Raw genomic sequence first — 16,193 nt, forward strand, 5'->3', positions numbered from 1 at the left:
ATCAGTAGAAAAGAAAAAGGCTACAATATACAGCTTGATGAACAGCTGAAGACAAGAATATACTTGAAAGCAGTTTTAGAATTCAGGATATATCTCACTCAATGTTTGAATAAGACGAACATTTCTCCTCTTAATTTTTCTAAACTACTGAATGAACAAGTAGCATTTATGTGGGGAATGGAAACCAAAATAGCAGATATATAAAAATTATTTAAATATGATTCTGAGGCTTTAAAGGTGGAAAAAGAAAGGTCTTGCTTCTGTTTAACTTTAATTTATAAAATTATATCATTTTGCAAATCCTAATTTATAAAAATTCCATTTTAAAAAATATTTTTCACAGTCAGCATTACAATTTAAATTTTGAAAAACTGATTAACAATAATCCTTTAGTAGGAAAACAAATATATTGACTACATTTCAAAGCAAAAATTAGAATATGGATTAGTAAGCTTACCAAGATTAAATTGAGAGGCATTTTAATCATGATCTCACAAGCCTAGTTGGAAAAAAGACATTGGAAGTATATGAAAAATGAAAGCCTTACTCTTGACGGTCGCTGTCCGGGTGCAGTTGTAAAGAATAGCCAACTCCCCGAACACTTTTCCTGGACCCATGGTGCACAGCTTCACACCTTCTTTTGTAACTTCAACCTTACCATCTAAAAAGAGGAAGGGAAAACATTATTTTAATTCTCCTTTATGTTCCATTTTATTTGTTGCTTTTGCAATATGCAATGAGGAGTTCTGGGCTCATTTTTAAAAATGCAAAGCAGTTAAATGAAACAAATTCATCATCAATTAAAACAAAGTCATCATCAAGATGTAATACAAGAAATGAAACAAAATATACACATCCTTTCTTAAATTAATCACGGATAAGGTTTGAGATGAGACTGAAGGAAATTCCAGAAAGAGATGGAGGAAAAATGTAAACATACCAAATCATACCAAATATACTATTAGAACACTATGTTAATTCCCATTTTAATGTCATTTTGAATCTGAAAGAAAAATGGAATAAGTGGGTACATTTTCTACAGCACACTTCATACTTGAGATTTCTTATTTGAATAAGGCAGCTATTATGGAAAGGGAGATTACTTTGACCCTTGGGCATTACTTTATTGTAGCTTATGGTATCTTTTATTTTTACGCATCTTATCTGACTTGAGTAAGGCTGTTTCATTTGCTTCTCAGCCTTGCAACATTCCCTGTAAGGAAGAACAAACAACAAGGGCTGAGGGAAAGAAAGAGACACTGGGAATGTTTATGTCCCCCCTAGGACCTGGAGAATGAAAAGCTAAAGAAGAAAAATGCTAAAGAAGCATTCTACACTGGATATACATTATTGCCTGCAAGTAAGGGAAATGATATTCATAAGGGAAATGAAAAAAAAAGCCCCAACAAACCACACATTAAAAATAAAAGCCATAGCTATGTACATAAGAAATTCTATCGCCTAATACAACAAGGGGAGAAATAGAAAGGGAACAATCTATACTGGAGTTAATCCTCTTATTCTATTATTTCTCCAAGTTACTTAGCCACATTCTACACAAGAAAAGGCTAATGCTTGTCATGAGTTAGTGACTGAAAGGCACTTAGTCTAACAAGGTTTTTTTCAAACTTGAGCCCTTCATGCATCAGCTTCAAAATTAATCCTTTATCTGTGTGCTTCCTGTAATATTTAATTTTTTAGAGTTTTGGCTTTAAATTCACTCCTTTTAAAAAACCAATCTAGTTTTATCAAAGCAATAATATCTGCAAAGTCACAAGTCTGATGTGCTAATTTATTTTTTCAAGCACCTATTGAGATAAGATCTTAAATATATAAAAAAACCTTTTTCGAAAAGTTTATCCATGTCAGAAGACATTGTTCTATCCTGAAATCCATTTCCTTTAAATGGCATCAATGGAGAGAAAATTCTGCAATAATCAGGATAAAATTCCACACAAAATCTATTCACTACCCTTGACCTGTTTGCATGTCCTCTCTCTGTGCAAACAAGCTATTCAGGAATGACCAAATCCAGCAATTCAAAAGGTGTGGGAATACTTACACAGACATGGCCACTCAAATATCTTTTTTTTCATGTCTTACTCCTTGACTGCAGGGAAAAAACATTCTTTTCTTGATAGGTAAATCAAAATCAACCCAGTAAATTCATATTTTCATAAGTTTGAGATTCCTCCATAACATCTTCCATCTTTTATTTCAGTGACAAGCCTATGCCCCTAGAAATTTCATCTGCCACTCAAAAATAGACAGGCTCAAAATATAACATGGTTAAGAAATTTATTTGCTGTTTGAAGTCAGACCAGGTATTGAGTTCTGGTTCTCCTGTTGATTCCTCACTAGCCTTGGGCAAGTTGTTAATTTCTATATGTCTCAGTTTCTTCATTGATAAAATGGATAAAAGAAAAGCACCTATCTCAATGGGTGGTAGACAAAATGAAGTGAGATAAAGCAGGTACAATGCTAAGCACAGTGCCTGGCATATAGCAACTGATCAATGAACACTAGGTCTTATGATCTGTATTATTTTCATTTATTATACTTCTTTCTTATCATTTAAAAAGAAGTAGATTACACTAAAACATAATATCAGAGAAACCGAAGTTCATGTACAGTAACAGGTTTTTGTTGTTTAAATGAAGAAAGGTATTGTTTCAGATTCTTTCTCCATTGGGTAGGGGGAAAGTTGAGCACTTTTAGGTTCAAATCATTCATCACACCTAAAAAGAAAAAAAACTAGAATCTTAAGAAAGCACACTGATCTACCTGTAGTTAATGCAATATCTTTGTACTCTTCCATAGTTGGCTATGTCTAACCAACATTTGATATACAGGCTGGGGCAAAAGTAGGTTTTCAGTTATTGGGATTTGAATTATTGGCCCTGTATTATTGCTTCAGCAACTATTACAAAATTTTCTTGACTTGATGCTCTAGCTGCACTTATATTAATAAAACTAAAAGCAAAGTAAACAAAGCCTAAGGAACTTTCATACATAACTTATTTTGTACAAGTCTTCTTCTCTCTTTGGCCTCCACAGTTAAAAGTCTTCCGTGGAAAGGGCCTCATAGGAATAAGATCACCAGGAAGAATCTTGCTGCATTGTTTGAGAATTACACATTCTCAACCAATAGTCAGCCTAAATAAATAACAAGAAAAAACATCAGGACTTCTTGTACCTCAGTGATGTCTAAAAGGAAGTCTGTAGGCCAGCCATATCAACGCTAATTTATGAAATTCAGATACTTCCTCCCTCCAGGAAGGTGTAAATGTTCCTCCCCCACAATGACCGCTCTGCTGGGTCCCGTTGCCTCTCACTTCCCTGAAAAACCGTGATCATATCATACTGATCTGTTTTACCTTGTGGACAATTAATGTTGTAAATGATCATGTTTCCATTTCTCATATGACCTCTATGAGGCTCACAGCCAGAATTGTCTGATGCTGGGGTTTGAAATTTATGCATAAGCTTATTTCTGGTTCCAACTCATTTTCCTGATTTATATTTGCCTAATTTTTTCATGTCTAAGTCATTTTTTAAAAAAGAAAGAAATAATTATATATATATATATAATTAGCATTGGTAACAGAAGGTTATATTCAATATCAATTAGAACAGCAAAAAAATAAAGACTTGCTTAGATTTTATTTGAGAAATAGAAATTTAGATGTAGAACATCTTTTCCAGGTTAAGTCAAATACTGAAGATTCAATATATTCACAATAGTCAAGGAAGTCAGGGATCTGATCTCATATGATAGTTAAAAATTGTCCACAAAAAATAAAAAAAAAAACAAACATTGTATTTTTTCAAACAACAGAAAGATCTCAATGATAAACAGAAACATAGTGTTTGTAAATATTTCCCTGAGTGGTAATTTGGTTGTTTACCCTTCCTGACACCCCTTGTGGGAATGGGGAGTGATTTGGAGAGGCAGGACTGGTGCTAAAAAGAAAGCTGGGTGTACACATGGCAGTAATGAGAGTTCTTTCAGAGACATTTAGAAAGAGTCTAATTGCCAAGAGCCCAGTGAGTTATTGATGTGAAATATGAATTTGGTTAAGCTCATTTACTGTGCCAGAAACTAACCTTGAAGCAAAATTAGAGGTGATTATACATTTACAGATGATTTCCAAATATATTCTGTGTGATTCACTTAAGAAAACTAAGACTAAACAGTTAAAACTTTACTCCTACACTCTGTGGCCCTTATTGCCACCTAATTAACTTGATTTGAAGTATTAGGGCCATCTTAAAGCCACTCCCCTCATCTTTGACTCCTTTCTTTTCCATTCAGGGGTTACCTCTGAGGTTTGTTTTGAATGGACTCTATTTGCATAGAAAGTAGGAAGGGCTGCGTGTGGCTCTTTGGGTGGTTGGGGGAGGAATGTGGGTACGACAGCAGCAGGCTGGGCATGGAGCATGCTCTTCCCAGAGGCTTATGTGAGTGTAGAAACAGAGCACACTTGGAGGTTTCTATATAATTATAACTTGCTATTAACTTTAAGAGTGCATTTTGATGAATTTACTTCATGTTAGCAGTGATTAATTAATTTATATTTTTTAAAGAAATAGAAGAGATTAATTATCATGTATTCATGGCTGTTTCAATACTTCAGTTTCATTTTCAAATATGTTAGATTTCAAATCAATGTTTTTCAAGAGTAGCTGAAAGATATTTTCAGAACATCCTAGTAAAGTTCTGGGTTTTTTCCATTATTTTCCCTGACAGACATTGACTAGAGGTTACCAGAACTGTTATTTGGAGAAGTAATGATATTGCAAAATATTGTTAATCTATATATTCTGCTTCTGGTTTTTTTATTCACATTTGCTTTTTTTTTAAAAAGTATGATACTATATTGGTGTTATTTTTACTATGCACCATCCCCACTCAGAAAGAAAAGCAAAGACACATTCAAATCATTCTTATTTAGATTTTGCTAAATTGTAGAAGTTGTTTGCATGAGATATGTTGGAACAGTTGGTTAAAATAAGGTTTATTTATAGTTTCATTTAGCTCTTTTATCACTCCTGCCATTGGCATGACTAACTAAAAGCCCTTTTACAGTATCTTGAATGTATTCTTTTTTTTTAATTCTATTTCACTTACCATATGCCCATTTATGATCTGGAACGGGCTGAGTCGTAAGTCCTGAATCTTGCCACTTTGAGAAACAGTTAACCTACCTCCTGCTTTTTGGCACTACAATTCACATACCACATTTTATGTATTCTTTATAAGAGTCAGTAGGTCCTATAAATAAGGGATTGAGTTTACAAGGAGACCCAGAGTCTCCTGGCTCTATTTTTATGTTTTTTTCACTAACTTGTGGATTTTTGCCATAAGAACTTTCATAATGGCAAATCAGCTTAGAGATTAAGTGCTGACAGGCTGGAATAGAGTGACGGGCAATAATCTAATTATAAACACTGTGCTCAGTTCCAACAGTCTTGGTTGGAATACTCAGGACAATGTGACTGAACATTAAAGGGAGGCAGGTGTTGTATCAAAGGTCCCATGTAGACAAGACCTCCTCTGTCTTTTCTCATCTAATCTGTTTAACTATACTTTCAGGATTTTGTAGGTCTAAGACGACAGACAAGGGTTTACATTAGCATTTCCACACAAGGGTTTCTGTAGTTGCTAGATTCAACCAAATTCAACTTCATATATTCAAGCTGAGTTGTCACCAGTATGGATGTATTTCCTATAAGAGATGAGGTTCATTTATGGGTCTGTTTCTTTTTTTCTTTACCTTTCAGGTTTATTTTTATCCTTACATGAGAATATTCTTATTGATTTTAGAGAGAGAGGAAGGGAGAAAAAGAAACATCAATGAAAGCGAGAAACATTGATCAGTTATCTCCCCTTCATGCCCCGACTGGGGATTGAACACACAACCTAGGTACGTACCCTAACCAAGGATCAAATTCTTAACCTTTTGGTGTATGGGATGATGCTCCAACCAACTGAGCCATCTGGCCAGGAACATTTTTGATTTTATTTAGATATAATTGACAACACTGGATATGTTTAAAGTGTAAAGCATAAAGACTTCACTTACATATTTTGCTAAACAATTACCACAGTGATTTTAGTTAATATCCATTACCTTACACAGATACAAAAAAAGGAAATGATATTTTGCCTTGTGATGAGAATTTTTAGGACCTACTCTCTGATTTCTTCATAAATTAATAACACTATTATATCAGACTTGATTTGCAAGGTCATTTTAGGTTGGGGTACTACTGTCCATCTGGGGAAGAAAGTAAAAACTTATGAAACCTCTATGGGCTAACTAGAGGGAAATGCCATCCAGTTGCCAGAAACAGACTATATTCTTAGACCTCCCCTTTAAACCTGTACTTCTTGCCAGCCATTTATATATGTCTTCCTTAAGCCTATATAAGAAGGAAAAGAATGGCCTGTGAGACGTCTGTGCTTTTTTAAATCATTTTTTAGTTGTTATTACATTACAGTTGTCCCAATTTTTTCCCCCTTTGCCCTCCTCTGCCCATACCACCCCGCACTCCTGCAGTCAATTCTCACACTGTTGTCCATGTCTGTGGGTCATTCATACATGTTCTTTGACCAGTCCCTTCCCCTTCTTTCCACCATTGTCCCCCTCTTCCCTCCCCTCTGGTCACTGTCAGTCTGTTCCATGTTTCCATGCCTGTGGTTCTATTTTGTTCATTAGATTCCTCTTATAGATGAGATTATATGGTATTTGTCTTTCTCCGCCTAGCTTAATTTACTTAGCATAATATTCTCCAGTTCTATCCATGCTGTTGCAAAAGGCAAGAGTTCTTTCTTCCTGCTGCATAGTATTTCGTTGTGTAAATGTACCACAGTTTTTTGATCCACTCATTTACTAATGGACACTTAGGCTGTCTCTAGTATACATGGTAGTGTATATAGCACTACCATGAATATAGGGGTGCATTATGTTCTTTTGAATTGGTGATTTGGGATTCTTAGATTTAAGAAGTGCAGTGTGCCAGCACCTTATCAGTTTTCTGTTTTAAAATGCTTTCAAATCCAAATGAATACGGACTCTCTAGATCTAAGCTCACATTCCTTAGATATGGTGTTAATCTTGATGATCGAAAATCATTCTATGGCCATTGAATAAAAGCCTGTGAGAAATTGCCCTGTTTTAGTGTTAAATATTCCTTCCAAAGTTTGTTTTACCTGATTCTAGCTGGGTATACATTTTGCTTATTATTTTCTCATTAGATGTATATATTTGCAGTAGGCTCTTTTTTCCTAAACTATTCATGTTATCATTATAGTTTCTTAAACCATCAGGTTCTTACAAACACCTTTAATGAACATCAAGCTTCCCATTTAAAGAAGTCACATTTCTTTAATTTCATCATAACAATAATTATTACAGAGCACAAAAGTACTAGTTTTCCATATGAAATGGAGCAGAATCTGAGGTGTAAGAGGTTAGTTGAGGTTGAAGCTACATGAGCGAAGATCTTCATTATTTTTCCACCAATTAAGCAAATCTAATTTCCCTTTCTGATCATGACTGCTCTAAACATGTTTGACAGAATTTTTTATTACATTAAATTACAATATAGTTTGCATACAAAATGAGAACACAGTTATATTGGTAATAAGAGACTCAAAACCATATGAGGTATCCTGAACTGAAAAGAGAGAGAGATTAACATGCACATCAGGATGCTTGAACTTGCCCCCCCGCTTTTTTTTGATTTCTAACTCTAAGGCCATAGGGCATACAAACATATCCACAAAGGAAACCTATACGAGGAAACTGAGGAAAATCTAAACATTCTGGATATACAGAATCACCTGAACCATTAGAATGAAAGTCTGGAAGGAGGAACATACATAGCAGCACTCTGTCCTTGGAGATATTTAAGGAGTAGACAATATACCAAACCTACTGTAGATGGCTCAACCATTAAACTAACATGAACAGGATTCTGGAAGGATTTCACAAACATCATGATTGTACTCTTTGGACATGTTATGTTGTGAAATCCTAGCACTTGAAAATATACAGAAAGCACTAGATAAATGTCTGTGGGCTAATTTCAATTTCTAGTGAAGAGAAAGCTAAAGACCAGGCAGAGAAGAGACACACACAGAGGAAAGGATTGGGAAATAGACTAATCATTCCCTGAATAAATGGTAATTTAATTATCTCAATTAAGTCAAGTTTTTTAAGCTTAATTTTAGCAATGTGCAATGTATTCTTGCTCTATTATTTCTACAATACACAAGCCTAAATAATGAATGGCTATTTCTGTATTTCCTTAAAGACAGGCAAAAGACAAGACTTGTAGGCACTTGTTATAAGAGTTTTATATGCTGTGTTTTGATACTAAGTGCTGGAGAATTTACGATGTAATGTGATGGTTCTCAACTGGGGGCAATTTTAACCCCATGGGATAATTGAGCATGTCTGGAGATATTTTAGGTGGCCATAGCTAGGAAGGTTCTACTGGCACCTAGAGGACAGAGGCCGGGAATGCTACTAAACAACCTACAATGCATAGGACAGCCCCCACTACAAAGAAAGTATTATTCATTCCAAAATGAAAGTAGTGCCAAAATTGAGGAACTCTGATGTAAACCTATGCACATACAACATACATTTAAAGAGAAAATTTTGCCTTCCATTGTGTTATTTTAACCTCCACGAGATATATAAAGCTCCCTAAAAAAAGTTAACACCAGGTTGTCATATGTACGTAAACAATGTTGTTTTCAGATTGAATAATGCTGCAAAGCTACTTTACTGAATTTTCTCCAGCAGATGTCACCTGAAATAGAAGTGATTACAAACTTTTTTAAAGCAAGACTTATAAGGATATCCTACTGATGTTAGAATGGCAGCCTTTTTTCAAGACCTACTTGAGAATATGAAGTCCTGGCTCTACCATTAACTGCCTGTGGGACCTTGCATAAGTTATTTAACTCTCTATGTATTGATTACCTCACTATAGATTTGAGATAATCATATTTTATTGCATAGGGTCATGATAATTTAATTAGATAATTCATGAAGCAAGATAAAGAATATGTAGGTTAAAAGTAGTTATTGAGGAAATTTCCTTTTTTAAAAAAAAATACTTTGATAGACAGTTTTAAGGAGAGAAAGGGAGGCCTCCAGATCTTGGTTCATAAAACTTAGAAGCAGGAAAGAGTAGAATAATAAATAAACAGAGCGAGCGAAGGGGGAATGGAGATGAGCAAGAAGCTACAGATTACAGAAGAAGAGGCTATAAGAAAGCCAGGACTTTAGCAAAAAAGGATGTTCAATGTACAGTATTCAGTTACATGTTGCCAGAATTAACATCCTATCTTTCTCTCCAAATTGGCATGCTTTGCACTCATTTCTCATGTGAAGGGTTTGGGGGAGATGAAGGCATGAGGATGATTCATTGCTTGGATATGTCAGAGAACAGGGAGGCAAAGAAGTGAAGAAGGAGTGATAAGGGGGAGTTGAAAAGCAGGAGATATGGAAATAATTATGTAATTATAAGAAACAAAAGACTCAAGAACTTGCAGATGTTTTAGGGGTGGACACTAGTCTTTTCACAGGATGTCAACTGGGAACTTAATCCAAGGTTAGCCAGGTCTGGTAAGGTTAGAATAAGAGATGCTTCTTCAGAGATTAGGTCTTCTTTGCCCACCTCCACTTGATACCTTTGTTTAATTTCACAATGGTTCTCAGGAGGCAGAAGAAAGTTTTGAAATTAGAAGTTCTAAGCTGGTATTTTGGTTCTCACTGCTTTTGACAAGTCAGAACATTTGGCACATAATTTTTGCATCAGTGCGAAAGTGAAAACATAGGATTTATATATGAATATTAACAGGATTCATATGGGAAAGAGGTTGGTGGGTGATGATGTTCTCTATGAATATTAGTATTTGCTAAAGTAACGGGAGGGACAATCATTTGATTCCTGCAGTGTCTGGTTGTAAACAGTAGGAGGTTGGTAAATACTCATTGGTGAGTAATTGGGATGTTAGTGAAAATGACCGCTCCTGGGATCATATTTGTGGGAAAGCCTCAGGGTCTCATTTGAATTAAATTGCCTGTGTAGTCCAGAAAAAGAAAAATAACACTGATAAAAACTATCAATCTCTCATTCCATTTATTAAAAGTATTTTGGTATTCTTACAGTGCAATAAATATCTCACACCCAGAATTTTTCTCCGACAGTTTAATCTATCTGCACTTGAGGTAACACATATGGTTTCCCCTCTACAAGTGGTTAGGGTTCTCCAGAATACACAGAAAGCACTTTCTACCTTCACATTACGAAAAACGAGCAGAGGAAAAATAAAGACAAAAACAAAGAATAATCACACACCCCACAAAATAACCCAAACAGCTATAAAGAGATGAAAAAGAATGCTTTTGAACTTACTCCCTCAAAAGCAGTTGTACCAATGGTCTGGGGCAGGGTAGAAGTGAGAGGATTTGGGTTTAAAATTTACTCCCCATACAGAGAACATGACCTTTGTATACTTGTACCACTGAAAACAAACATACTAATCTGATTCCATCTTATTTAACAAGAGAAACAGAGTGATGAAAAATTGCCAAACACTCCTCTCATTGCAAAAAGGGAAAATGGCAGAATAAAGTTATACATAAGGAGCTCGTTAATTGATAAATGGATAAGCAAAACACAGAATATTATTTAGCCATAATAAGGAATGAAATACTGATACATGCTACAATATGAATGGACTTTGAAAACATGCTAAATGAAAGAAGCCAGTCAGCAGGACCACAGTGTATAATTCCATTTATATGCAATGTCCAGAACAGACAAATCTGTAGAGACAGAAAGTAGATGAGTGGTTGTTTAGGGCTGGGAGGAATGATGGCATAAGGGGTATAGGGTTTCTTTTGGGGGTAAAGAAAATTTTCTAATTTTTGACTGTAGTGTGAATACACATTATATGAATATACTAAAAGCCACTTAATTGAACACCTTCAATTATATGAGATGTCAATGATATCTGTGAGGATCATGGTAAAGAAATAAATTGGAATCACTATAGTCAAGCTGCTAAATTACCATAATCAAGTAGGTTGAGGCTGAGGAAACAATTCTGCTCTTGCCCTAACTAGCCTGGAAACTTAAACTATTGAATTTTGCAGTCCTGTGTCAATGTCTGGACATACATTAGTTCAATTCATTGTGTGTCAAGACCTCGACATACATCAGACCTCCAAATGCCTCCCTGAAGGACACATGTATCCAGGCCATCTGACGTTCACCTGACATCCATCGTTCAGAACGTTGGATGTGAGCAGACCTCCTGGCACCTGTTCTCCAGGCCACTGGGTATTTGACTAACTGCCTTGGACGTAACCAAGGGTTAAGAATGCAAAACTAATGATTAAAAATGCTTTTTTGGTATAAGAACTTAACTTGTCTGCAGAACATTTCAGTTTTTTGGGCCTTGTATGTTTCTGGTTTGCAACCCCAAGATCCTTGAGTAAGTCTTTAGTATTCATTTCTAGCCAAGCCTCCAGACTTTTTTCAAATCCCTTCAACATCTCAATAAAGCTGTTAACAGGTCAAGGACTTAGAACAGGCACATAGCAATTGTTCAATGGTAAGATGAGCCACTAATGCCATTCGCAGTATCATATTATCCCTTATGAGAGTGTTTAAGAATCAGAAATGCTTTGGCATCTTATTCTCTAAATAATCTCTCTCCTGCTCCCTTTAGGGACATTCATGTCAACACTTTCCATCATGTGTGACCTCATTTTCTTTCCAAAATTGCCATCAAGCCCTTCCCAATTTCTCTATGACTACCGACACTAAAACCACCTTTAAGTCATGCAATCAATAACTACAAATACTTCTATCAGCACAATTAATCCATCCAATTATTTTTATTCCTTAACTAAAACTCTATCTTAAGCCCTTGCTCACAACTGACCTAGTTTCTTCCCTAAATTCTCAGCCAAGAAACTACACAGAAACAGAATAGAATCCTCTTCCTTGAATATTGTTCAGATAAACTACCCTTCTGCTAAGAAATTCACACTAATTTCTCTGGAGTCAAAAGTCAAATTCTTAGCATTGTGTACCCAGTCTTCCATAAACTAGGATCTTCCCTAAATTAAACTGACTCTAAATCTTCACTTCTGTCATTCTCTTACTCAAGCTTTATGATCTAGTTCAAAGGTTCTTAATCTAATAAAAATTGGAGGATTTGCAAACTTTTATATATATCTTTATTGTTACTAACTTCTAATTGAAATGTATAGCATTTCCATAGTAAGAAACCATATTAGTTTAATAGTATTTGTGATGATGTTATTATTAAAAATTACATTTTATTATGGCAGTTGTGGCAGATTTCTTTAAAAATAGTTTAGGTTCATCCCTCTTTCAAATTGTATGGTAGTTATGAGACATAATGTTCAGTCTTATTATTTAATGTTTTAATGAAAAATTAAATTAATAAAAACATTAGTGAACTCCAAATGTTTTTATTTAGTTAGTATTGATAACTATCACTGATGGCCCAGAATTTTTCTGAGAAAGAGAAGATAAAGTTGATTTAAAACAAAACAAGGTAATGTACCATAGCTTTTTTTACTCACTCATCTACTGATGGACACTTGGGCAGCTTCCAAATCTTAGCTATTATAGATAACTCTGCAGTGAACATAGGGGTGCATATATCCTTTCAAGTTAGTGTTTTGGGTTTCTTCAGATATTCTCCCAGAAGTGAAATTGCTGGGTCATAAGATAGATCTATTTTTAACTTTCTGAGGTAGCTCCATACTGTTTTCGACAATGGCTGTACCAGTCTACATTACCAAAAACAATATACAAAATTTCCTTTTTCTCCACATCCTTGCCAGCAACTGTTGTTTGTTAATTTATTGATGGTAGCCATTCTCACAGGTGTGAGGTGATATTGAGGTTTTAATTTGCGGTTCTCTGATGATTAGTGACATTGAGCATTTTTTAATATGTCTGTCAGCCATCTGCTTATTTACACAATGGAACACTACTCAGCCATGAAAAAAGAAGGATATCTTACCCTTTGTGACAGAATGGATGGACCTGAAGAGCATTTTGCTAAACAAAATAAGTCAGAGAAAGGCAAGCACCATATAAGTCATATATGGAGTTCAATGAACAAAATAAACAAAATAGGAACAGACTCATAGATAAAGAACAGATTGAGGGCTGTCTGAGGGGAGGAGAGATGTGGGGTTGGGTGAAAGATGTGAAGGGATTAAACAAAAAGAAAACAAAAACAAAAATCAAAACTCTTCATAGACACAGACCACAGTATGGTAATTACCACAGAGAAAGGGGTTTGGGGGGTAGGTAGAAGAGGGTATAGGGGGAACAAATGGTAATGGAAGGAAACTTGCCTTGGGGTGGTGAACACACCATATAATATACTGATGATGTATTACAGGATTGTATGCTGGAAACCTATATAATTTTAAAACGAACAAAGTTGATTTGTTTATACTAATATGAAGTAATTGTTAAGATACATTGCTGAGTAAAAAGAATCAAGGTGCATATAAACAAACAAACAAACAAAACAAGTTATCCTAGTTGGTCTGAGTTCTTGTTAGAAATTTAACATCACGGATTCCATCTCGTTGTTTGCCAACTCATGTCACTTGGCTCCCTGGCCGTTTGGTCTGTCTCCCACTTTTGGAGTTATTTTATAAGAGGGACAAGGGGAGAAACTAAGAAAAAGAAAACATACTAGACATACTGCTTAAATTAAAACCATAAATATAGTGTTTTACTTGGATATCAGAAAACAGTTATCTCACCGAACTGTTAAGAAGAAAAGTATATTTTTATGTTTGAAAAAAAAACACTGATCTCAATGCATTTATGTTCATTACCCTTTTACTCTATTACTTAACTTTTACAGGCTTAAAATATTTAAAAGCATGTGAAGTTTTACCTAGTCTTGAACATCAATGAATTAATTAAAGAATCTAATTCCCATAGAAAAATATTATTCTTAATGGCAGTGTCGTCCATGAATAATCTTTCCCAACCTAAAAATGCACTAATTCATTTGTGTTCTGCATTCAAGCAGCTCTAAATGGTATTAAGGTTCATATTTCCTTTTTAGTTTTCCAGATATTAGTTCATCCACTCACATCAAGACCAGACAAGCAGTTTTCATTTGATTAACTAGTTTCTTTTTAAAAAGAATGAATTCTCTCTCAGCACACTCACACCCCAGATACAGAATATGAATTCTAACTCCTGCTTCAAGACAGAATAAGGATTCCCAACAGATCCAAGAAAAAAAAAATACTGTATTTTATGTTGTAAAGATTATGAAATGGATGTTAAACTAATGCTGTGCTTCTAATAGACAGTTTTTACATAAAAATTGGGATGTAAAATATGCCTAAATAATATAAGAAAAATATTCTATCTAACATATTAGGATTAAAAATATAAATATTAATATAGAAGACTTCTGGTGCAGCATGGTTTTAAATTAGGCTTCAATACTAAAAAAAAAAACCAAAAACAAGTGCTTTGTATATCACCAAAGCTTCAGAGGGAAAAATAATATTCAAGTTCACTAGGCCTGGGCCTTTATTTGTAATGTTCACCTAACAGACTTTGACATCTTTGGTTTTATTGGGGAAGTATAAAGTCTTGAAAGATGGCATAGGGCCAATTGACATCTCCAGGATTATGAAGTAAGAATAAAATTAAAGCTCTTCAGTGGAGATCAGGACAAAGAGCTAATGTAAATTCTTCACACTTCCTACATATTTTATTCATTAAAAAGCATAGCAAAGTTAGGACACTTTTCCTATGCTAACACCATCCTGTAGAAATAAGAAAACAGTGAAGGCATATAACTATTCAACGCCATTTTGGGATGTTATGCAAGTTTGACTGCGAATAAAATCCAGCTGCTACAATGAGCAGGTTTTTGGTGAGTGGAAAACTTAAATAAGTCCTAGGAAATATTGTCCCAAATTTAAAAAAAAAACACAATGTATCGTAGCTATTTATATAAGAGAAAGTAGTTTGTAAATAAAGATTTCTATTTTCTTAAGAGTATCATTGGTATATATCAACCAAAGACATGTACTTTTAATACACTAGGAAAATAATGGCTTAGAGGCAGATTTGGGTTTTTGTTGTCGCTATTGTTCATTATCTGTGAAAAAATACTATAAGCTGACACTCAATAAGCCTATTTGATGGATGAAAAAGGATCAGCTTCTCCAGGTCTACAAAGGTGAAAAATGTAGTCACTATCCTAAGAATGAACTTGGTCGAACTTCAGAAGAAAATAATACTTTCTCTTTTTCATAGATATTAAGACAGTATCAAAATGAAATTTTTTTAGGGGCAGAGTGCAAACGCAGTCCACCACTCCCACAAGTTATTCAGCTGAGTTTCCCACATTTGGGGAAATCACAGGGGTCGGAACATCCGGCATGCAATGGATAAGCCTCGCCCTGGGAGAAACACCTTCAGGATCATGGTATCTCCCCTGCCAGGTAAGTATAGTATCAAAACAAATTAAAAGCAGGGACATGAAAACCTCCAGAGAAGATCCTCACCTGCAGCAAGACAGAAACATTTAGACCACTGAACAGACAGAAATCCCCACCTGATGGGAAAACAAGAATGTGCGCTTGATGAATGATTCCGTGCTTCCACTGGGCAAGAAACATATTTTCTAGTCCCTCTCTATAACCACTAAAAATATGAGATACTCTCTAAGGTATTAGAACCTGTGTTGAACAATGATTACTTAATCATATTAATGAAGAGCCATGTGTAATCTCAGACTTTGCGGTCCTGTGCCAGAAGATGATGAAATGTTCACTAGGATATTCTAAAAAAACATATTATATAGCTTTCTGCAATTCCACAGAGGCATGTTGCAGGCAAGTCTTCCAAAAGGAATCATAGTCATGAACTGAGTTCAGTATGACTTCCTGAAAAAGATTTAGACAAAATTCAGTCTCTGTGTTATATCTAGTTATGGGGTAGACAGACTATGAACATTTTATCATAGAAGATATAGGTGAAGAAGGAGGAAGAATTGGAGAAAGGGCTCAGAAAGAGAAAAGCAGGAAAGTTGAGTGAAGGAATTGTGGAATTATAGGAGAGATAAGGAT

General features: G+C 35.0%; 1 protein-coding gene and 1 non-coding gene across 3 annotated transcripts in view; both read right to left on the bottom strand.

The window, feature by feature from the left end:
- Positions 1-16,193, bottom strand: part of PRKG1 (protein kinase cGMP-dependent 1) — a 1,177,478-nt gene that overhangs the window by 746,551 nt on the left and 414,734 nt on the right. For both annotated transcript variants that reach the window (XM_054572784.1, XM_054572783.1), the window contains exon 3: positions 548-661. In XM_054572784.1, coding sequence (XP_054428759.1) covers positions 548-661 — 114 coding nt within the window. The remainder of the gene's footprint in view (positions 1-547; positions 662-16,193) is intronic.
- Positions 15,413-15,574, bottom strand: LOC129070036 (U1 spliceosomal RNA). The gene has a single exon (XR_008529058.1). It is a non-coding gene; the product is annotated as a U1 spliceosomal RNA (small nuclear RNA).

Source organism: Pteronotus mesoamericanus, unplaced genomic scaffold, assembly GCF_021234165.1.
Source record: "Pteronotus mesoamericanus isolate MK-2021 breed Mesoamerican mustached bat unplaced genomic scaffold, CSHL_Meso_final contig_24, whole genome shotgun sequence".
In the NCBI taxonomy this organism is placed as follows: Eukaryota; Metazoa; Chordata; class Mammalia; order Chiroptera; family Mormoopidae; genus Pteronotus; species Pteronotus mesoamericanus.